Source organism: Silurus meridionalis, chromosome 12, assembly GCF_014805685.1.
Source record: "Silurus meridionalis isolate SWU-2019-XX chromosome 12, ASM1480568v1, whole genome shotgun sequence".
Classification (NCBI taxonomy): Eukaryota; Metazoa; Chordata; class Actinopteri; order Siluriformes; family Siluridae; genus Silurus; species Silurus meridionalis.
The window spans coordinates 23,558,903-23,577,508 of NC_060895.1; the positions used below are offsets into that span (position 1 = coordinate 23,558,903).

At 40.1% G+C, this 18,606-nt stretch overlaps 1 protein-coding gene across 1 annotated transcript in view; it reads right to left on the reverse strand.

Annotated features, from left to right (window-relative positions):
- nlk2 (nemo-like kinase, type 2) overlaps positions 1–18,606 on the reverse strand; it is a 72,925-nt gene that overhangs the window by 32,973 nt on the left and 21,346 nt on the right. The window contains exons 2-3 of the mRNA XM_046862866.1: positions 9,149–9,278; positions 8,408–8,463 (exon numbers count right to left, since the gene is read on the reverse strand). Coding sequence (XP_046718822.1) covers positions 8,408–8,463; positions 9,149–9,278 — 186 coding nt within the window. The remainder of the gene's footprint in view (positions 1–8,407; positions 8,464–9,148; positions 9,279–18,606) is intronic.

Here is an 18,606-nt window from a genome sequence, read left to right on the forward strand (position 1 = left end):
AGGCTGCAGCTTCTATCCATACAATAAAAACCCACACACAATCACAGCAGTCACCATGCAAACTAATACAAATCTGAACGTGGTCCAAGACAGAGCTTCACCTGTGGTCCCATAAGCCCCGCCCCCAACCAGGAATGACGACGAACGGCAAATTATAATATTAATTATATATAATTAAAACAAAAAAAATACAGCCAACGAGCATCTCGTCCCCATAAATATATATATTTATAAATAATAATAAAATGTGACATGACCCAATAACCCACAAAAGATCAATATATCAATAAAACAAATACATTTAAATAAATAAATAAATATAATTAAATAAAAAGCCAAAACAAACCACGTCACCCAAAAATGTATTGAATATCAGTAGTTAAAAAAAATACAATAAATATCTAAAAAAAAAAAAAATTTTTTGTGCTGCATTTTTTTCCTGTAACAAAGTGAGACGTCTTTTACAGTCTGTGGTCACGTCACCGTACCTGAGAGGCTCAATCTTTATTACACACACTCATACAAGTCCTGATTCTTACAGAAATGTACTGAATAATAGACACTTAAACCGAAAATATATACCCTCACCCCCTCCTATACCCTCACACACACACACACACACACACACACACACACACACACACACAGCTATCTCACAGTGCTTGTTTTGATCGGCGCTCCAACAATACATCATTATAATACAATTCCAGCTGCAGCAACATGCTGACCAACTGCTAACTGCCCTATGGGTGTGTGTGTGTGTGTGTGTGTGTGTGTGTAAGAGAATCTGCTGCTTCTGTGTTTTTATTAATTAAACCCTGCACATCAAGCCGCTCCTCGGCCAACGAGACTCCCGCGTCCGACTCGTACGCATCATCATTAACACACGGCTTCTCTGAATTTGTGCTCCAGCTGTGCGGTCCCTCCGTATTAATGGATGAAAAACACAGCCCCGCTGCCCCGACCATTCCATTTTTATTTTGTGCCAGAAACTAAATATATTTTGCTGGGTGGAAAATTGGGCTTCATGCAAATTTCAGGACGCCTGTTCAGCGATTTTTACAAAACCCCAGGCACTTTTTTATAAATGGCTTCCAGGGGCTGTAATACATAATCCTAGAAAGGGGCTGAACGAGTCGTTTTAGATCGTTAGGAATAATGTGCTATTTATTATACGCTACAATGATCAGGAATTTGTCCAAATTAGGTAAAGATACTGGATAAAATCCTGATGGTCCACTGTGGAGCAGTGCATGCCTTGTCGAATGTCACCACAACCAAGCTTAAGGAACACAAGAAGTCTGGAGAATTGTTGGGAGCTATCAAATTCATGGATAAAAGTTTGCAGACACCTGACCTGTTTTTAATTCCACATTTAGTCCACTATTCCAGGAAGATGTTCCACTGGATTGGGTGGCGATTTATGCGAGATTTCTTGAGCCACAAAGATGTTAGTAAAGTCAGGTATTGATGTAGGTGTGGTGATTAGCTCTGGGGTGCAGTCAGTCTTTACATTCATCTCCTCTACTGCAGGAGATCTTCCACTCCATCCCATGGAAAGCTTATCTTTATGAAACTGGCTTTGTGCACAGGAGCACTTGTCATGCGGAAACTAGTTCAAGTGAAGGAAAAATGATATACAATTGAGAACCACATATGGTGGAAAAGTCAGGTGTCCCAATACTTTTGTCCAAATAATGCACATATTAATGAAAAGACATGAAAGTTGTTGAAGTCTCCACTGTCTCCAGAGCAAATTGAGTGGGAGAACTTGCAAAATAGCAGGGTGTTCAAATACTTATTTTCCTCACTGTATATATAGTATATACATATATATATATAGTATATATACATTTTGTATATTTATGCCTATTTTACCCCCTTAACCACCCGACCCTCTGACCCCAATCCCTCCATCTAAGAAAAGTTCATCATTTAGACATCGATTTGCATAGACTTCACGCCTACATTAAGGAAATCCTGATGCAGAAGCACAACAATTTTAGATCGAAGCTCGTGCACATGTTTTACAGACAAACACCGATGCACCAATACGAGGCGCCTCAGTCTGTCAGCACGCGACAGCAGTCTGCATGCACCGTGCAAATTCTCACACCTTTAGCATACTCGGCAAGTAAATAGTGCTCTTACAGCAGAGGCCCATGATCTAATGCTGAGACTAACAACTATAGAAACACTTCAGCGATGTTCAATTTCTACACCAGCGCCGAGGCCCGACCTCGATATGATAATGGAATTAAAGTAAGATCGTTGGTCTGTATCCAGAGCAGTCTCCTGGTCAGATTTCCCAGATTCTACATGTACACAACACGTCTGTTTGCTTTCTTTTTTCCTTCCAGAGTGCATCCTGGTCGTAGTAAATGAGAACGCGAGCCAACTAAAGTGGCAAAATTCAAGGACTTTTCAATACACGAGACTTTCCATTGGAATTTACGAGAATAAATTGGAATGAATCGGAATTTACAAAGTTACAGGTTAGCGGATAACAGGGAAGATAAATGTAGAAACGTTTAACTTACATGATAATACTGGTTAAAACAAGCAGATTTATTGCAATTTCAAGTGAATTTCTGTCTGCACATTCATCAGTCACATGCATGCCGAAATCCTGCAAAATAATGTCAAAAAATGTCCATTTGGTTAATATTTATGTAAATTACATAAAAATATTACATAAAACGTCTTTATGCTGTGTGTAAGATGCTGTGCAGCAGAATTGTACCAACAATTAAATCTTCTTTTATTAAATCGGGAACAGTTTGCAATCACGTTGTTTGTTTGTATGTGTATATGTTTGTATGTGATACAGTTTATATAAAATCTCCCTAATTTATTTGATCTTTTTTAAGTAATTACCATAAATTCCCAAAATATTCCTGGTAAATTTTCAACTTGGAATATGTCCGGAATATGTTTCTGGAAATTTCCCACCCCTTTGCAACACCCCCTAAAATCCAACACACTACTGGTGGAAAGATTCATTGAATCGTTCATCGAAATGAACAAATCTTTTTTTGAGTCATTTTGTTTTTTTGATAAGAAATCAAATAAAATGTTACATCATCAATAAGCAGATCCCCAACATACAACTCTACACACGCCAACTCTACACACGCCAACTCTGACTCCAGTTTGAATCATTTTTATATGTATGTATAACTGCATAGCGTATAAAGGAGTCGCGTGACAAAAGAACGAACGACTCGTGACCAGAGCACTCGTGAGATGAACGACTCGTTTCGGTTTCCTATATAATGCACGGCATAGCGTCTGTGGGAGTCACGTGATAAAATAAATGAAACCGGACCACATCATCTCTCACCTGCGTTATGGTCTCCTATTGAGGTTTTGGGAAAGAACCACATACGGCTGGAAAAGTGAGGTGTTGCGATACTTTTGTCTTTATAGTGTATGTAATGACTGCACACACCTGCACAATCTGCCATTCACATTGTTGTTGTTTTTTTGTCTTTCATCTTTAATTTGAAACTAATTGCTCAAGCAGTCTTCCACTTTCCACATACTTTTATCCATAATTGTAATCAATTCTATTTTCTACCAAACAATGTCAGGATAATTGTGGACCATGAGAAAGAAAGAAAAATATATGAGCAGTCCGTGACATTGACAGTGATGTGTCGTTTAATGTCTCCATTTATAACAGCATTTACAACACATCAAATAGCTCAGGTTTACACACAACACAGTCTCTGAAGCTCATGAGAAGACTAATGCAGGTGATAGATGTGGTCCAGTAAAACTCTAAAGTAAAACTCCCAAATCTCAAACCCAGGTCTTGCTTGATTATTGCAATTAACTAAACAAATTTAAAAAGGCTCTTCCATCCAATTACCAGAAGACACAACGTTTTCTTGTGACATCTATATAAAACCCTTGACCTTTAGAGATAAACCTCAGGCTTTTATTGTATTTCGATACAACATACAATATTATCTTTATTCCTTTGTTTATTCTTACATTTTCTTATTGTTGCTGGTCTCAGAGCTACCTAACAAATTTCAGTGTGTCATTATAATGACAAAGTCTCTAAGTGTATATATGGAACAACATAATGCAATTCTTGACTTTTCCAGCAAAATGTTGTAGGCACACAATTGTATAGGATGTCTATATGTCTATGCCAGCTCAATGAAGATATGCTTTACAGGGTTTAGAGTGGAGGATCTCCTGCTGTGGAGCTCTGCCCCTACTGAAAAACTATAGGATAAACTAAAACCCCAGAGCTTCTCACCTCACCTACATTAGTACCTGCTTGACTAACACATTTGTGAATAAATGAATCTTAAACAATTCTCCACAAAATCTAGTAAAACATCTTCCCAGAAGAGTGAAGTTTATTATAAACAGCAAAAGGGCACTAAATGTGGAATAGAATAGGAATTGTATGTTTGGATGTTCTTGCATCCATATGTTCTATGATTGACCTGAATTCCTAATCCCAACATATCTATAACCCGAATTTCTACCGTTTGACTTTTCACAACCACATGAATATAAAGTGCTGAAATTTTCGAAAACTTCTTTTGTAACGGCTGAATTTTTATTGATTTATTTATTCACCCTGCTGTTTTCAATAGCCTTATTAACCATACTAATTTTTTTTCAACCTGAACCAACTTAACTTTTTTTTGCTTTTGCTTTTACTTTATATTATACATTACACAGTAAAAAAAAAAAAAAAAAAAAAAAATTCATACACCACATACCTTTTTCAAACCTGAAAATATTAACCCTAAAAAAAAAAAGCTAACTGCGTACTGAATTTTTACTTGGAATTTATTGAACCTGTTGTCATTAACGGCCAGGATTTATTCATTTATTCAAATGATTTTACTCATTTTTTTAATTTCTTAAATTTTTTTTTAAAAGGATCCTATTATACAATGCAACTCTTATTATATAGGCAAAAAATAATAATATGGACAGAACATAGACTTATTAAGCTGAATGTATAGAAATCTGAATTTATTACATCAAATTGTTTTTCACTCACCAAATGTATTATTAGAATTATTATTATAATTCTAGTACTTGAATTTATTGACATTTACTACCTGCATTTATTCAACCTGAGGATTCGGCTAACCTCATATTGATCTTTCTCTAGTCCTAAATGATTAAAGTGACATTTATCATCAGAATTTTTTTACCTGGTCATTTTTTTTTTTCTTAACAATGTAATAAACAATTCAAGATCTTCCACCAGCATTTTCAATCCAATATTCTCTACCAAATCAATTCAACATATTATATTTGTCTACTCAAGTGATTCTGGGATGTGTAATTCAACGCCACAGCAGGATGCAGCTGTGTGCTCCAGAGCCTTGACAGACTGAAAGCTCGTGCTACCGTCACAGCTAATAATAGCATCAGATTGCATCAGCTTCTGTCTGATTTTTGCCGTCTGTGTGCACGGAGTCAGTGGACGAAAGAGGGCCGACGGCTTGCTGATAAAAATCCACAGAAATGAGGACCTCTGTAAAAGAGCTGATTGTTACACTGGATCTGGGGCTAAACGTAAATGAGGAGTTACTAAAGGGGACCAAGGACAGGTGTGTGTTTGTGGTGGTGCAGGGAAGTTTGGTATACAAAATATATAAAGAATTGATGTTTGACCTTGTAGAGACATCTGCCTTTTATTCAAAAAATGCTTTTTTTAATAACATGAATAATTAATTATTTGTTTAATTAATTATTAATGTGTATAATAGTATTAATTGTATTAATAGTATAAATCAATAGTATTAATTAGTACCAATATGTTTTTCCGCCCGATGTAATTACAAGAACGGCCTCTAGAGGCGTCTCATTGACACCAATGTTTGTTTTTACACGCGAGACTGCGCGCTGCATGGAGAGCGCTATATTACAGTTATCATTCATTAATTATATAATTTTATTAACGGATATATTCGTATATATTTTAATTGAGCACATGATTCAGTACTTTTTTTGTAATAAAGTTCAGTACTATTTTACATGGAATGTTTTTTTTTTTTTATCCAATATCCATTTCAAAAACTATTTTTTGATCAATCGGTTATCCGCAAATATGCTCCAAACTAGCTTTCGGTAAAATCCACCATCAGGAGATCGTTAATTAATCATTAATTAGCTAGAGTAACAGTTATATCAGTGATGGATTCTCATAATATGTTTGCTTTCTTTTGAGGACTGAGGTCAAGCTCAATATTAGGTTGATGTGTAGCATTAATTCGCTACAGAAATTATAATATCAGCTGAAGGTCCTCATAAACAACTCACCCAACACACAAACATATAATACATCTATACTTAAATAGATATGTAGACTAAAGATTTAGGACCCTGACCATAAGATTGGTTTGTGCTTCTTTTTGAACTTCCCATTCCATATTTAGTCCCTGTTATAATATTCTCCACTCTTCTGGGAAGATGTTTCACTAATCTTTGTGGCGATTTGTGTGAGAAACATTTAGCCACAAGAGTGTTAGGTACAGGTTTATGTAAACTCAGGAGGCCTGGGGTGAGTCAGCATTCATATTCGTCCTCAATAGAGTTTGAGCTCTATAGCAGAAGATTTCTACTACATCTTCTACTTTTCTGTCTATGTATAAGAATGCGTGTCAGTTATTACCTTGAGAGGACATTTTATATTATAGATTTGACTTTGTGGGGACTCCCTCCTCCAACGCCCTCCAAAAATTAGCTTTTTTTGCTGCTAGATACTGAGGTTAGGGTCAGGTGTGGGCAATATTGTTAATTAGCAACAGTGTCAGTGGAAGGTGTGTGTGTGTGTGTGTGTGTGTGTGTGTGTGTGTGTGTGTGTGTGTGTGTGCACGTGTTGACTCAAGCGTCCTTTGTTTCAGGAAAGAAGAACAAGCCTGAGCTCCAATGGGGGAGGATGTAAATATCTCATCCCCAAAGACCTCCACACACACGCAAACAGAGTGCACAAGCGCCACACACACACACACACACACACACACACACACACACACACACACACACACACACACACTCTCTCTCTCACCCATGAAACACTCAAACAGGTTGAACACCTCCTACAGAAAAAGTCGAGCGAAGCGTCTGTTCTGAGAAACGCACGCATTTGGACTGGAACGCACCCATCCGGGTTAATAAAGCAAAATAAAGAAATATAACACACAAGTGGAGCACGAACACACACAAACACAATCACACCCATATGGCGAGGGAAAACAAAAAGCTGATACAAGACTTAATGATCTCCTGGAAAGGGCAAAGCCAGGAAGAAAGAATTTGTTCTGGTACAGGAAGGAAATCTGTAGCGATTAAACAGAAGCATCCATCATTTGGGCTAAACGCAATCAGCGGAGCGGCGTACGAGCCCGGCTGAGCAATCATTACAACAAAAACACTAAATGGAGCAACGCTCTCGTCATTCGTCCAGGAAAAAAAAAACAGAAAGAAAAGAAAAATAAAGCAATCGCTCAGACGGAGTAAGAAATAGAGCGGTGTTCAGCAGCAGCCATAATTAGACTGGAACAAGAACGAGGTCTGAAGCAGCATAACTCCGTTCTTCACATCCTTACTGTCTGATACGACTGTGTTCTATACAGTTTGTGTGTGTGTGTGTGTGTGTGTGTGTGTGTGTGTGTGTGTGTGTGTGTGTGTTTTGTGGGGGTGGTTAGTTTGTCTTTAGTAAGTACCTTTACATAACTTCTACCTATTCTACCTCAGTCCCACCGAGACAAGCGTCCTGATTAACAAAACAATTACTAAGAGCTAAAAAGGAAGAAATATTTAAAAAATGTGCTTTGAACAAAGCTATGAAAGAGTGCAATTAGAAGTTTAAGTGTTTTCTGAGGAGCTGTACGTGAGAAAGATCACCATGCAGAAATGCCGGAATGTACAGTGATCTTCTTAGCACTGATCTTTCTACAGCGCATGAGCTTGAGCTCAAAACACAGTTTTTGTGTAAACACCAGGCTGTTTTTTTTTCCTCACTGGACAGAACCAGAATTCTCCTTCATTCTTTTGAAAGCTCAGAGAGAAAGACAAGTCGTCTGTGTGTAAAAATATTATCTAAAAGGATGAAAGAGTGGGAGCGAAGTGTCATTTCGTCATTCACTGACACGCCCGATTAAAACAGATGGATAAATGAAGTCCTGTGCTGGAAAGGAGGTGAGAACAGAGGGAGCAAAAACCGGGGAAAATACTCAAACATTTCAACAAAAAGAACTAAAAAAGAAAGCATTAAAAGAAGAAAATACATCGACAGAAAGAGAAAAAGAGAGAGGAAAAAAAAGGAAAATAGAAATAAAGAGAAAAAGTAAGAAAAGAAAAGTCTCGGCTCTTACTGAACAGCACACAGGAAATACTTTGTTCACTCTGTTTAGGATACATTTCCTCAAAGTAGTCAATGTGAGGAGGCTGCAGGATGTCCAGCGCTGACAGGACCTGAAAAAGAGAGAGAGAGAGAGAGAGAGAGAGAGAGCGCTCAGAGTCAATAGCAACGACACAGACACTAACCTTCACATAACATCAGCCTGGTCGAGATCATACGCACTTAACTAACAGCAGCCAAGATAAAAGAGAGAGAGAGAGAGAGAGAGAGAGAGAGAGAGAGAGAGAGAGAGAGAGAGAGGGAGAACAAACGAACGAACACGAGATTCCAAAAAATTACAGTCAGACAGACCAAAAGAGACAAAGACAGAAAAGAGACAGAAAGAGACAGACAGAAAAAGACAGACAGAGACAGGCAAAAGAGACAGAATGACAGACAGAGAAAACAGAGACAGACAGACCGACCAAGAGAAAGAAATATAGAGAGAGAAAGAAACAAAGACCGACTGATACAGACAGAAAGAGACAGATGGACAGAGAGACAGACAGCGAGAAAGACAGACAAAGACAGACTGAGACAGACAGAAAGAGACAGATGGACAGAGAGACAGAGAGACAGACAGAGAGAAAGACAGAGACAGATAGAGAGAAAGGCAGACAAAGACAGACTGAAACAAACAGAGAGAGATAGATAGACAGAAAGACAGACAGAGGCAGACAGAGAGAAAGACACACAGAGAGAACAACAAACAAACAGACAGAAAGACAGACAGAGAGAATCAGGTGTGAGGGAACTCACGTTGTCGTGCTTGAAGAAGCAGAGCATTTTCAGCTCGCGGAAGACCCTCTTACAGGAGACGAGGTTCTGGAAGACGTTGGGCATCTTTTTGAGGGCCACACGTTTACCATCGCGGGGGTCAGTCACAGACCTGGGGGCGAACAGAAAAAGAGCATGATGAGAACCTGAGAAAAGATGAAAGGCAGTTGTTCACGAGTAAAAGGAGAGTGATGAGGCTCTTCGTCTCTGCAGCGAGCTCAGACACACTGCTGCTGCTGAGTGCTAAAAAACAGATTCATCATCGCTCTGCTCCACTCACAGCGCTGACAAGGAACTGAAAGGTCAGCACACATGAGACTTCAACATCGTCCAATTCTAAGAGCTGGAGAATTTTTTTTCAATCCTCCTTTCATTTCCGTAGCCTGCGTGTAAGCAGCGATCTGCAGAGTCCAAATACTTCAAATAAAAGCCAAAAAACACACGACAGGCAGCAGATGATCTTGTTTAAACTAAAGACGCTTCACACCAGTCACACGGGAAAAAAATCCCAACAGACGCTACTTTCTAACAATCAGGACACGACGGCATGCCGTCAGAAACCCTCAGAAGGCTCATTTTTGGAGCTGGTGGAGTCACGTCTCTGCGCACATCATCACAGGAAAACTCACAAGTTTCAAACAATCCTGAGATTCCTTCCTGCTCTTATGCTGAGGCACCAGCTGAGAGCCGTGCTGAGCACTGGAGATCTGCGTCCAACGAAATTCATCACAACCAACAGCCAGCAACAGCCAGCAGTGTACTGTGTACCATCTTTGTGCCAGCTGTGTACCGAATATGCTGAGGCACCAGCTGAGAGCCGTGCTGAGCACTGGAGATCTGCGTCCAACGAGATTCATCACAACCAACAGCCAGCAACAGCCAGCAGTGTACTGTGTACCATCTTTGTGCCAGCTGTGTACCGAATCCGCACTAACTATCAGCTCTGTGCCAGCTGTGTACTATCTATCAGCTCCGTGCCAGCTGTGCACTAACTATCAGCTCCGTGCCAGCTGTGCACTAACTCTCAGCTCCGTGCCAGCTGTGCACTAACTCTCAGCTCCGTGCCAGCTGTGCACTAACTATCAGCTCTGTGCCAGCTGTGCACTAACTATCAGCTCTGTGCCAGCTGTTACTGTGTACTAACCATCAGCTCTGTGCCAGATGTGTACTAACTCTCAGCTCTGTGCCAGCTGTGCACTAACTCTCAGCTCTGTGCCAGCTGTGCACTAACAATCAGCTCTGTACCAGCTGTGCACTAACCATCAGCTTTGTGCCAGATGTTACTGTGTACTAACCATCAGCTTTGTGCCAGATGTGTACTAACGATCAGCTCTGTGCCAGATGTGTACTAACAATCAGCTCTGTGCCAGATGTGTACTAACAATCAGCTCTGTGCCAGATGTGTACTAACGATCAGCTCTGTGCCAGATGTGTACTAACTATCAGCTCTGTGCCAGATGTGTACTAACTATCAGCTCTGTGCCAGATGTGTACTAACAATCAGCTCTGTGCCAGATGTGTACTAACTATTAGCTCTGTGCCAGATGTGTACTAACTATTAGCTCTGTGCCAGCTGTGTACATACTGTGTACCAGCTCAGTGCCAACTATGTAGCAGCTTTATAAACTTTGTACCAGCTGTGTGCCAACTACGTACCAGTTCTGCGACCAAACTGTGTGTTTAATGTGGAGCAACTCTTTACAGGCCCTGTTAAATACAATGCAAAAGTATTCAACAGATTTTTTTCCCCTGAATAACAAGTATGCATAAGTATTCACCCCCTCCTCAAAGCTCTGTGTGAAACATCGTCTGAACGAGGACACATCTGACTTATAACTGACTTTCACCTGTGATTTAATAAAACAGATCCCATTTTTGGAACAAACGCCTCCTCTGATAAACCACTGGTCATTCCAACACTGGACATGGAGCAATGATTTTGACAGAAGCAGGATTGTAAGAAAGTGTTAGATGAGCTAAACAGAATTTCCTAACACAGAAACAGTGTGTGAAATGATATCTAAGGCATCCCAGAGGGCACTGCTGGATCAATAGTGAGAAATGGAAGCTGTATCACTGGATGCAAGAACCACACTCCAGAGAACAGAGCCTGACAGAGGAGATTTCCAAGGACTTTATGAAAGTGTGAGGAGAAACAATTGGTTGCTCGAGAAGAGTCACTGAGTGATGAAACAAAGGGAGATATTTGTTTTGGAAACAACAAAGCATGCATAAGTTCATACCTCAAACAACACAATCCCTTGAGTAAAACATGGTGGTGGGTGCATCGTGGTTTGTTCAAACGGAAAAGCCATTAGAAGGCATCCAAGCAGACGTTGCTGGATCAATAGTGAGGTACTGGAAACTCAGTGAGGCCAAGAGTCTCTCTGAAGAAGCTCCAGAGTACAACGGCTGGAAGTAGAGTAAAGGTACAAAACGTGAAGGGGATATCACGAGATCACAAAAAAACCCAGCGAAACTCAGTGTGACTTCTTGTAAAAGGAGCGAGGAACCCGAGGAAGGTGAGTGGTAAGGCTCAGACACCTGAGGGGACTTTTAGATGATGATTGTCCTGTGTTTCAGAGAGTAGGGGCAATTAAACATGACAGAAAAGCTCCAGGAGAAATAGTGTTTGCCCCTCATTTCTGAACAAATAACCTCTCCACCTTCAGTGTTTTGAGAGCTTGTTGGTCCATGGTGTGTCTGAGAAGTGATCATGAAGACCACCTTAGAAATAGGATGCTAAAGATGTTATAGATAAAAGTAAAAAAAATTCCCGTCTCAGGAACTAGGTGTGAAATTACACTGACCATGGAAAGCATATTTTCATGGAGCTCTATAGCAGGAAATCTTCCACTTTAAGCCATGGAAAGCATATCTTTAAGGATCTCCATAGCAGAATATTTTCAATCCAGCCCATGGAAAGCATATCTTCATGCACAGGGTTTGCATTGTCATGCTGGAAGAGGTTTGGGTCTTCTAGTTTAAACGAAAAGGAAATTTCATGCTACAGCATCCAAAGACGTCCTACACAACTGTGTGCCTCCAACAATTTGAGGACGAAAAAATTAGTTAAAAAAAAAATTATATAAAAAATGCAAAAATAAATCTAATAATGCAAAATCTAAAACTAATAGAATACAAACACACACAAAAACAAAAAGAGAGAGAAAAAGAAATACCAAATATAAAACAGAACAAAAACAAAAAAACACAAAAGTATAATAAAATATTTAACTAAAAAAAACAAATAGTCAAATAAACTTTTTTCTAATTTTGTAATATATAATTTTTCTTTTACAGCAAATAGGTGTCTAAAAGTGTAGAATATTTCTACATAATCTCTTTCTATGAGTTTGAATTACAAAAAAAAAAAAAAAAATGAAATCACAATATAAAAAAAAAAAAAAAATGTAAATTAAAATAATTGCTGATCGCTTGCACCCTTTTACTCTGCAACCTCTTGACTGGCTACTTCCTGTGTACCGTGCTGAAAGATCTCAAAAACACCTGTGAAGGAACAGGTGTGAATCCTGATTCACGAGAAGGTGATTGTGAGCTATGCATTCAATCCACTGACAACACTTCATTAATACCTGAACATCTCGAGAGGTTTCACCAGGCCAGACCCTGGTGGATTGTGATGATCTGGATTAGACCACATGGAGGAGGATAAGAAGGAAGAGATCGAGAGACGAGGAGAAAGCAGATGTCCACAATATCGTCTCCGTGAGCCAGTGCGAGGGAGGAAGGGAGTGGATGCCCGGGATAATTAAACTCTTTAAAGCAGCAACGTAAGCAGAATATTGAGAACTCGATAGCTAAGTGACAAGGGTTTTCCTCAGAGTCTTCCCTCAAAACCATGTTGAAAACATCACACTCGATGGCTCGCTCTTTTTCTTTCTCGGAGATCTACTGCTGTACAAGCTCGAAATGAGAGCTCAAGGACCCAGGTATTGTAAAAACACCAGCTTTGAGTCAGAAAGCAGACCGGGGAAAGCTAATGCGCTTCGGAGTGAAACGCCAGGTCGCGTGAATCATACCTCACCGAGCCTTTTACATCAGAGCGGAAAAATAAATGCAATTTTAATTCAATTCAAACAGTAAAAGGATAAAAATCTGACACAAATGCAGCTTGATGGATATTTATAACCAACACGCTGCATACGACGAGGTATCAAAAAGTTTAGAGACTGGCTTTGTTTGCAAGGAAATTTATCCACGTTTCCACCTTTACCTTCAAAACCACAATACAGCGCCCCCAGTGTTCCTGCCACTTATGGAACGTGTTCTGGAAGTGTTTGTTTGAAGCCTCATCTTCAAGTCCGCAAAAGCCAAATCTGGCAAGTAGGGTGGGTGTGGAAGTGGGATCGTGTTGTTTCTGTTGTGGTTCTGTTGTGGTTCTTCTCCAAACTTTTACCACAAAGCTGGAGGCACTCAATCATCTTTAGATTCAGGTCTTTAGATGCTCTATAATAAAATTTAGCATTCACTTAGACTTGGAAACCCAAACCCAAGTCAGCTCCTCGAAGACCTGCATTACATGCTTTGGAGAGGAAGATCTTGCTGCTATAGAGCTTTGATCTCATCCCTACTGAACACCTTTGAGAAGAATGTGAACGCTGACTGCACCCCAGGTCTCCTCTCCTACATCAGTAACTGCCTTTCAAAACACCCCTTGTGGCTGATGAGCACAAATATCTATAATAACACAACAAAATCTATTGGAACATCTTCCCAGAAGAGTGGAGGAAATTATAAGAGTAAATTGGGATTAAATGTGGAAGCAATGCTCCAAAATCACATAGTACTTTTCACCAGGTGACCCAATACTTTTGGAAATAGAGTGTATGTGTGGCTTAACGTGTAAATTAAACATTACGCAGAGCTCGTAAAACCAATCTTCACCGACCGGCACATTCTTCTCACCACCGCTGAAGTCGAGTCGACGAGACACAAAGCTGCTGGAGGTTGCTGCTAGATCTGGTGCTAAAGAAAGCAGAAGAGTGTTGGAGGTGTCTTGGCTCGCTCTGCATTTTATGCCACTGGCTTGCAACACACTGACTCACACCTTGCTGTGAGGAACAGAAGAGAAGAAAACTTTCTCCTCCGCAGCTCAGGAAGCTCATAGTGTAGGACGGTGGTGTGCGAACGAGCAGGAGATAACGCAAATCCTCGGGTTCTCCTGTCATGGCTCGGTGTGTTCTCAGGAGACGGCCTCACAGAGATGTTCCTGGCTAAATCCGTAACCAGCATCGCAGCCAGACTGTCCAGACCCTATTCCCACCCCCCCAAAAAAATCCGGTAGGTTTTGCTACACGCTGATTAAAAAGTGTGCTTAGCATCTTTGCTCATCCTGCGATGGAGCGTCTCACTCCAGGCTCTCACAAACGTCACGAGCAGTCGGTTTTGCTCCTCTCATTAATATTTCACCGTCTATTATTGATACCGAGAGACAAAAGCCTGCGATGGCCCTATTTTTAGAAGGAAGCCAATGTAGCGTTTAGGGTTTTTAAAGAAAGCAATTTATGAGCCAAGAAACGAAAATGAAGGAATGAAAGGTCACTTCACAGTGTTATTTATTGATAGAGCTGCTTTGAGGTGAAAGTCCAGCTCTGGCGTGAGAGCTGGACATTGTAGGGCTGTTTAGCGGCAAAGGTCTGCCGATACGATACAGGGGTTGTGATACGATATGTTGCATTACTGTAAGCGAGGTGACATATTGGGATATTTCTTATTTTAGGAATAGGATATAATTTTAGTTGAAAAACATTAGGATACATACATTGTATGCAAACTATAAAAAAAAAAAAAAAACATTGTATGCATTTGAATTAATTACCTAATATAAAGTGGAATTAATTAATATAAAGTATTATTAGTATTACCATTAGCATTAGGCTAGTAGTAGATAACTAGCGCTTGCCATCTAAAAGCTACAATTGCAGGGAGGCAAGAAATTAACGAGTTAGAAATTCTATTGTTTCTTTTATAAAAGGTAGAGAATGCAGTCAGGCAAGGAAAGACGGGCGTGTCCTGCCCTCGCACATGCAGTACGCTCTAAATTTAGCTTTGTGTATTTAATAACAGTCTTAAAGCCAATAAATTAAGCTTTGTCTTGTTATAAGTGCAACCACGATCAGCACACGTTGTTGAGATTTCGAACGCCATCTTACCATTTTCCCCACTAAAAAACAAAACGTATCACCAGTCAACGCTGCGACTACTTCTGGCGGAAGTTCTACCCATTAACGTTTTTACAGCAGCGCCCCCTAGGAAACAGGTAGGTATTAACACTAACATTAGAAGCATGCTCTTATGCTTGTACTTCTTCTCACTGTTTTAACTTAGAGATAAGAAGACTGATTATCTATCTATCAATCTATCTGTCTGTCTGTCTCTGTCTGTCTGTCTGACTATCCATCTATCTATCTCTGTCTATCTATCTAACTATCCCTCTATCTGACTATCTATCTGACTATCCCTCTATCTATCTATCTGTCTGAGTGTCTATCTATCTATCTGTCTGAGTGTCTATCTATCTATCTATCTGTCTGAGTGTCTATCTATCTATCTATCTGTCTGAGTGTCTATCTATCTATCTATCTATCTATCTATCTATCTATCTATCTATCTATCTATCTATCAAGCCCCGGTATCGCCAAGCTGCCACTCTTGGGCCCTTGAGCAAGGCCCCTAACCCTCCAGGGGCGCCGTATCATGGCCGACCCTGCGCTCTGACCTCTATCTATCCATCCATCCATCCATCCATCCATCCATCCATCCGTACAAACAACTGCCATGAATCTTATGATTTTTTTTCGATAGTGGTTTTTTTGAGAAGCGATACAGCATCGCCAAAAACAAACAAAAAAACCTTCGATACTCAAGCATATCAATATTTTCTTACATCTGTAGTACAACGTCGATCAAACCGAAACATCCCCAGCCTTCGATGTAGGACACACACCCCTGGATGTATATCTATATCGGATTACAGAGTGTTAACCTGAGCGAGGCAGGTAGGAAGCCTAATGACTGCTTGATGACTACACACTCCTTGGCTGTGCATGGCTATGGTTAACCTGGTTACCACGGAAACAGCTCACAGTGGCAAGAAAAAGCTCGTTTACAGGCATTACAGTGGATCAAATTATTTCACAAATCGCAGCAAGACACTTGGATTTCCACATGTGAACAAAATGAGATTTGTTAGATTCGAATATTATTCTAGCAGGTCAGGAGGTGAGAAGGAATCACCCTGCAGATTTAATAGGGGAAAAAACAAAAACAAAAACAAAACAAAAACCTTAGAAATTGTACTTGTAACCTTTAATGGTTATAATGGGAATAGTTTTGGTTTGAATGGAAAGTGTAATGGTGTGGAGGTCCCTAGTAGTAGTCTTTTGACTTCTAATAATAAATAATGAAGTAATAATGAATGAGTAGAAGAAGTAGCAGAAAATTACATAAGTGGGGAAAAAAAACAGGCCGATTCGATTCACATCTCACATAGCCAACGATACGATAAAACGATTAAGATACATATGAAGCAGCTACCGATGCGATACGATACAATTTAACAGGTACATTTAAATATGGTACTGATTTTACTTACACTATTATTTTTTTTGGTTCAGACAGACAGCAAATCATAATTTTTTCTTAAGTGCCTTCACAAACACAAACAGGCCTTTGTAGTGTCAAAAATAAAAATAAAAAAAAAGAACAAATATGAAATAAAGCCAGACGTTCTTTTCCTGCTGTGTCTGCAGGTAGACGCAGCTCTACCTCTGCCAGGTTAATCTGTATTCTATGCGACTCTCAAGACACGCCTCGGTCTCTGTAGCTTTGCGATACATCGTATTCACGTAGCAGTGGCGAGAAACAATTTAGCGAGGAGAATTGACCAATCTACATTTAAAAAATCAAATTATTTGTCACTTTCTAAATAATAAAAGCGCATATACTAACTTTATATAAAAATTAAAAAAAAATTTATAAAAAAAAAAAACGATGCATTGCGATGGCACACTTTATCGTTATCCTTTATCCCGATGCGGAAAAACAACAAACTCATTACTTTGTGAGTGAATTTTGTTCGCATTTCAGATATTACCCAGGTATGACAGTTCACACGGTGCAGTCCGAGGTTAAATCTAATGACGCCCGGTGTGTGCTGTGCTTCAGCCTGTCACAGGGGATGAAAAAGAGAATTAGAGAGAATCCAGCTCTTTGATAGAGAGGCACAGGAGAACACAGTGGCTGCAGTGTTTCTGGCTCCTCGTTCCCATTCACTTTGATTTGCCTAATTAACCCAGACCCGACTCTGCTCCCATCGCTGCTTAGCATCCGAGCCAAGTTTAAACACACGCTCACGTCCGGGCAGCGAATGCGCCTCGTTTGACCACATGAAACTGGGGTTTAAAACGGGGTAAATCAGACGCCTCACTCATCATTAACTCGGACCCGGTTAAAATCGTCCCGGCTGGGTTACAACCGTCCTCTGGATGATGACGGGCGTGTTTGGATTAGCGAGGCGCGGATTAGCATACGCCTGCATAATGAATCGTAAAGGCAGATCGTCTCGTGGTAAGATCTGGAGTCCCCTCACGTCTCGCCTGACACACTTTGAAGAAGGCTTTGAACAAGGAGCCAGTGTGAGATGCCTCGGCACGTCACGGAGATACATGAACAGCAGCAAGACAGCTCGAAACCTTCTACAGAGCAAGTGTGAAGAACTAAATTTATTCATATTTCAGATTTGCCCTCCATCAATTAGCGAGAGGTGCAAGATTCTTGGTGGATCACTGCGTTTGTAAAAAAAAAAATAATAATATACGTGTCATATTAGCATTTCTTCAATACACAGCATGAGACTGAACACCATCCAGGAGCTAGAGGTCCAACGATATGGGTTTTTTCTCTGGCTGATGCAGATATTTAAAAATCGGGGACATATGATGCAAACATTTTTGCTTTATATATTCACAGTTCTAGCTCCTCCTATTTTCCCTGTTTGAATGATGAATACAGACTACTGCCACCTGCTGGTATGGGGGAGTTTTGTTCTCTCACACCACATCTAAACACTTAATAACTTGACAGCTGCCCTCTTCCACATACTCAAATGCATACAAGTATTATGGGATATACACGATTTAGACAACAGTAAGTGGACACCTGAGCATTAAATTGGTGCGTGTTGTTCACTAGATTAGCCAAAACATTGTTATTGAAGACAGGTATTGATGTATGTGAGGTGAGGTGAGGTGAGGAGGCCTGGGGTGCAGTCAGGGTTCCAGTTCATCTCAAAGGTGTTCAATAAGTTTTGGAGCTCTAAAGCAGGAGATCTTCCTCTTCAACTCACTGTACAACGTCCCTTCTCAGATCTAATCGGTCCATAAGGCAGTATATACAGAGATAAATATGGAGACCGA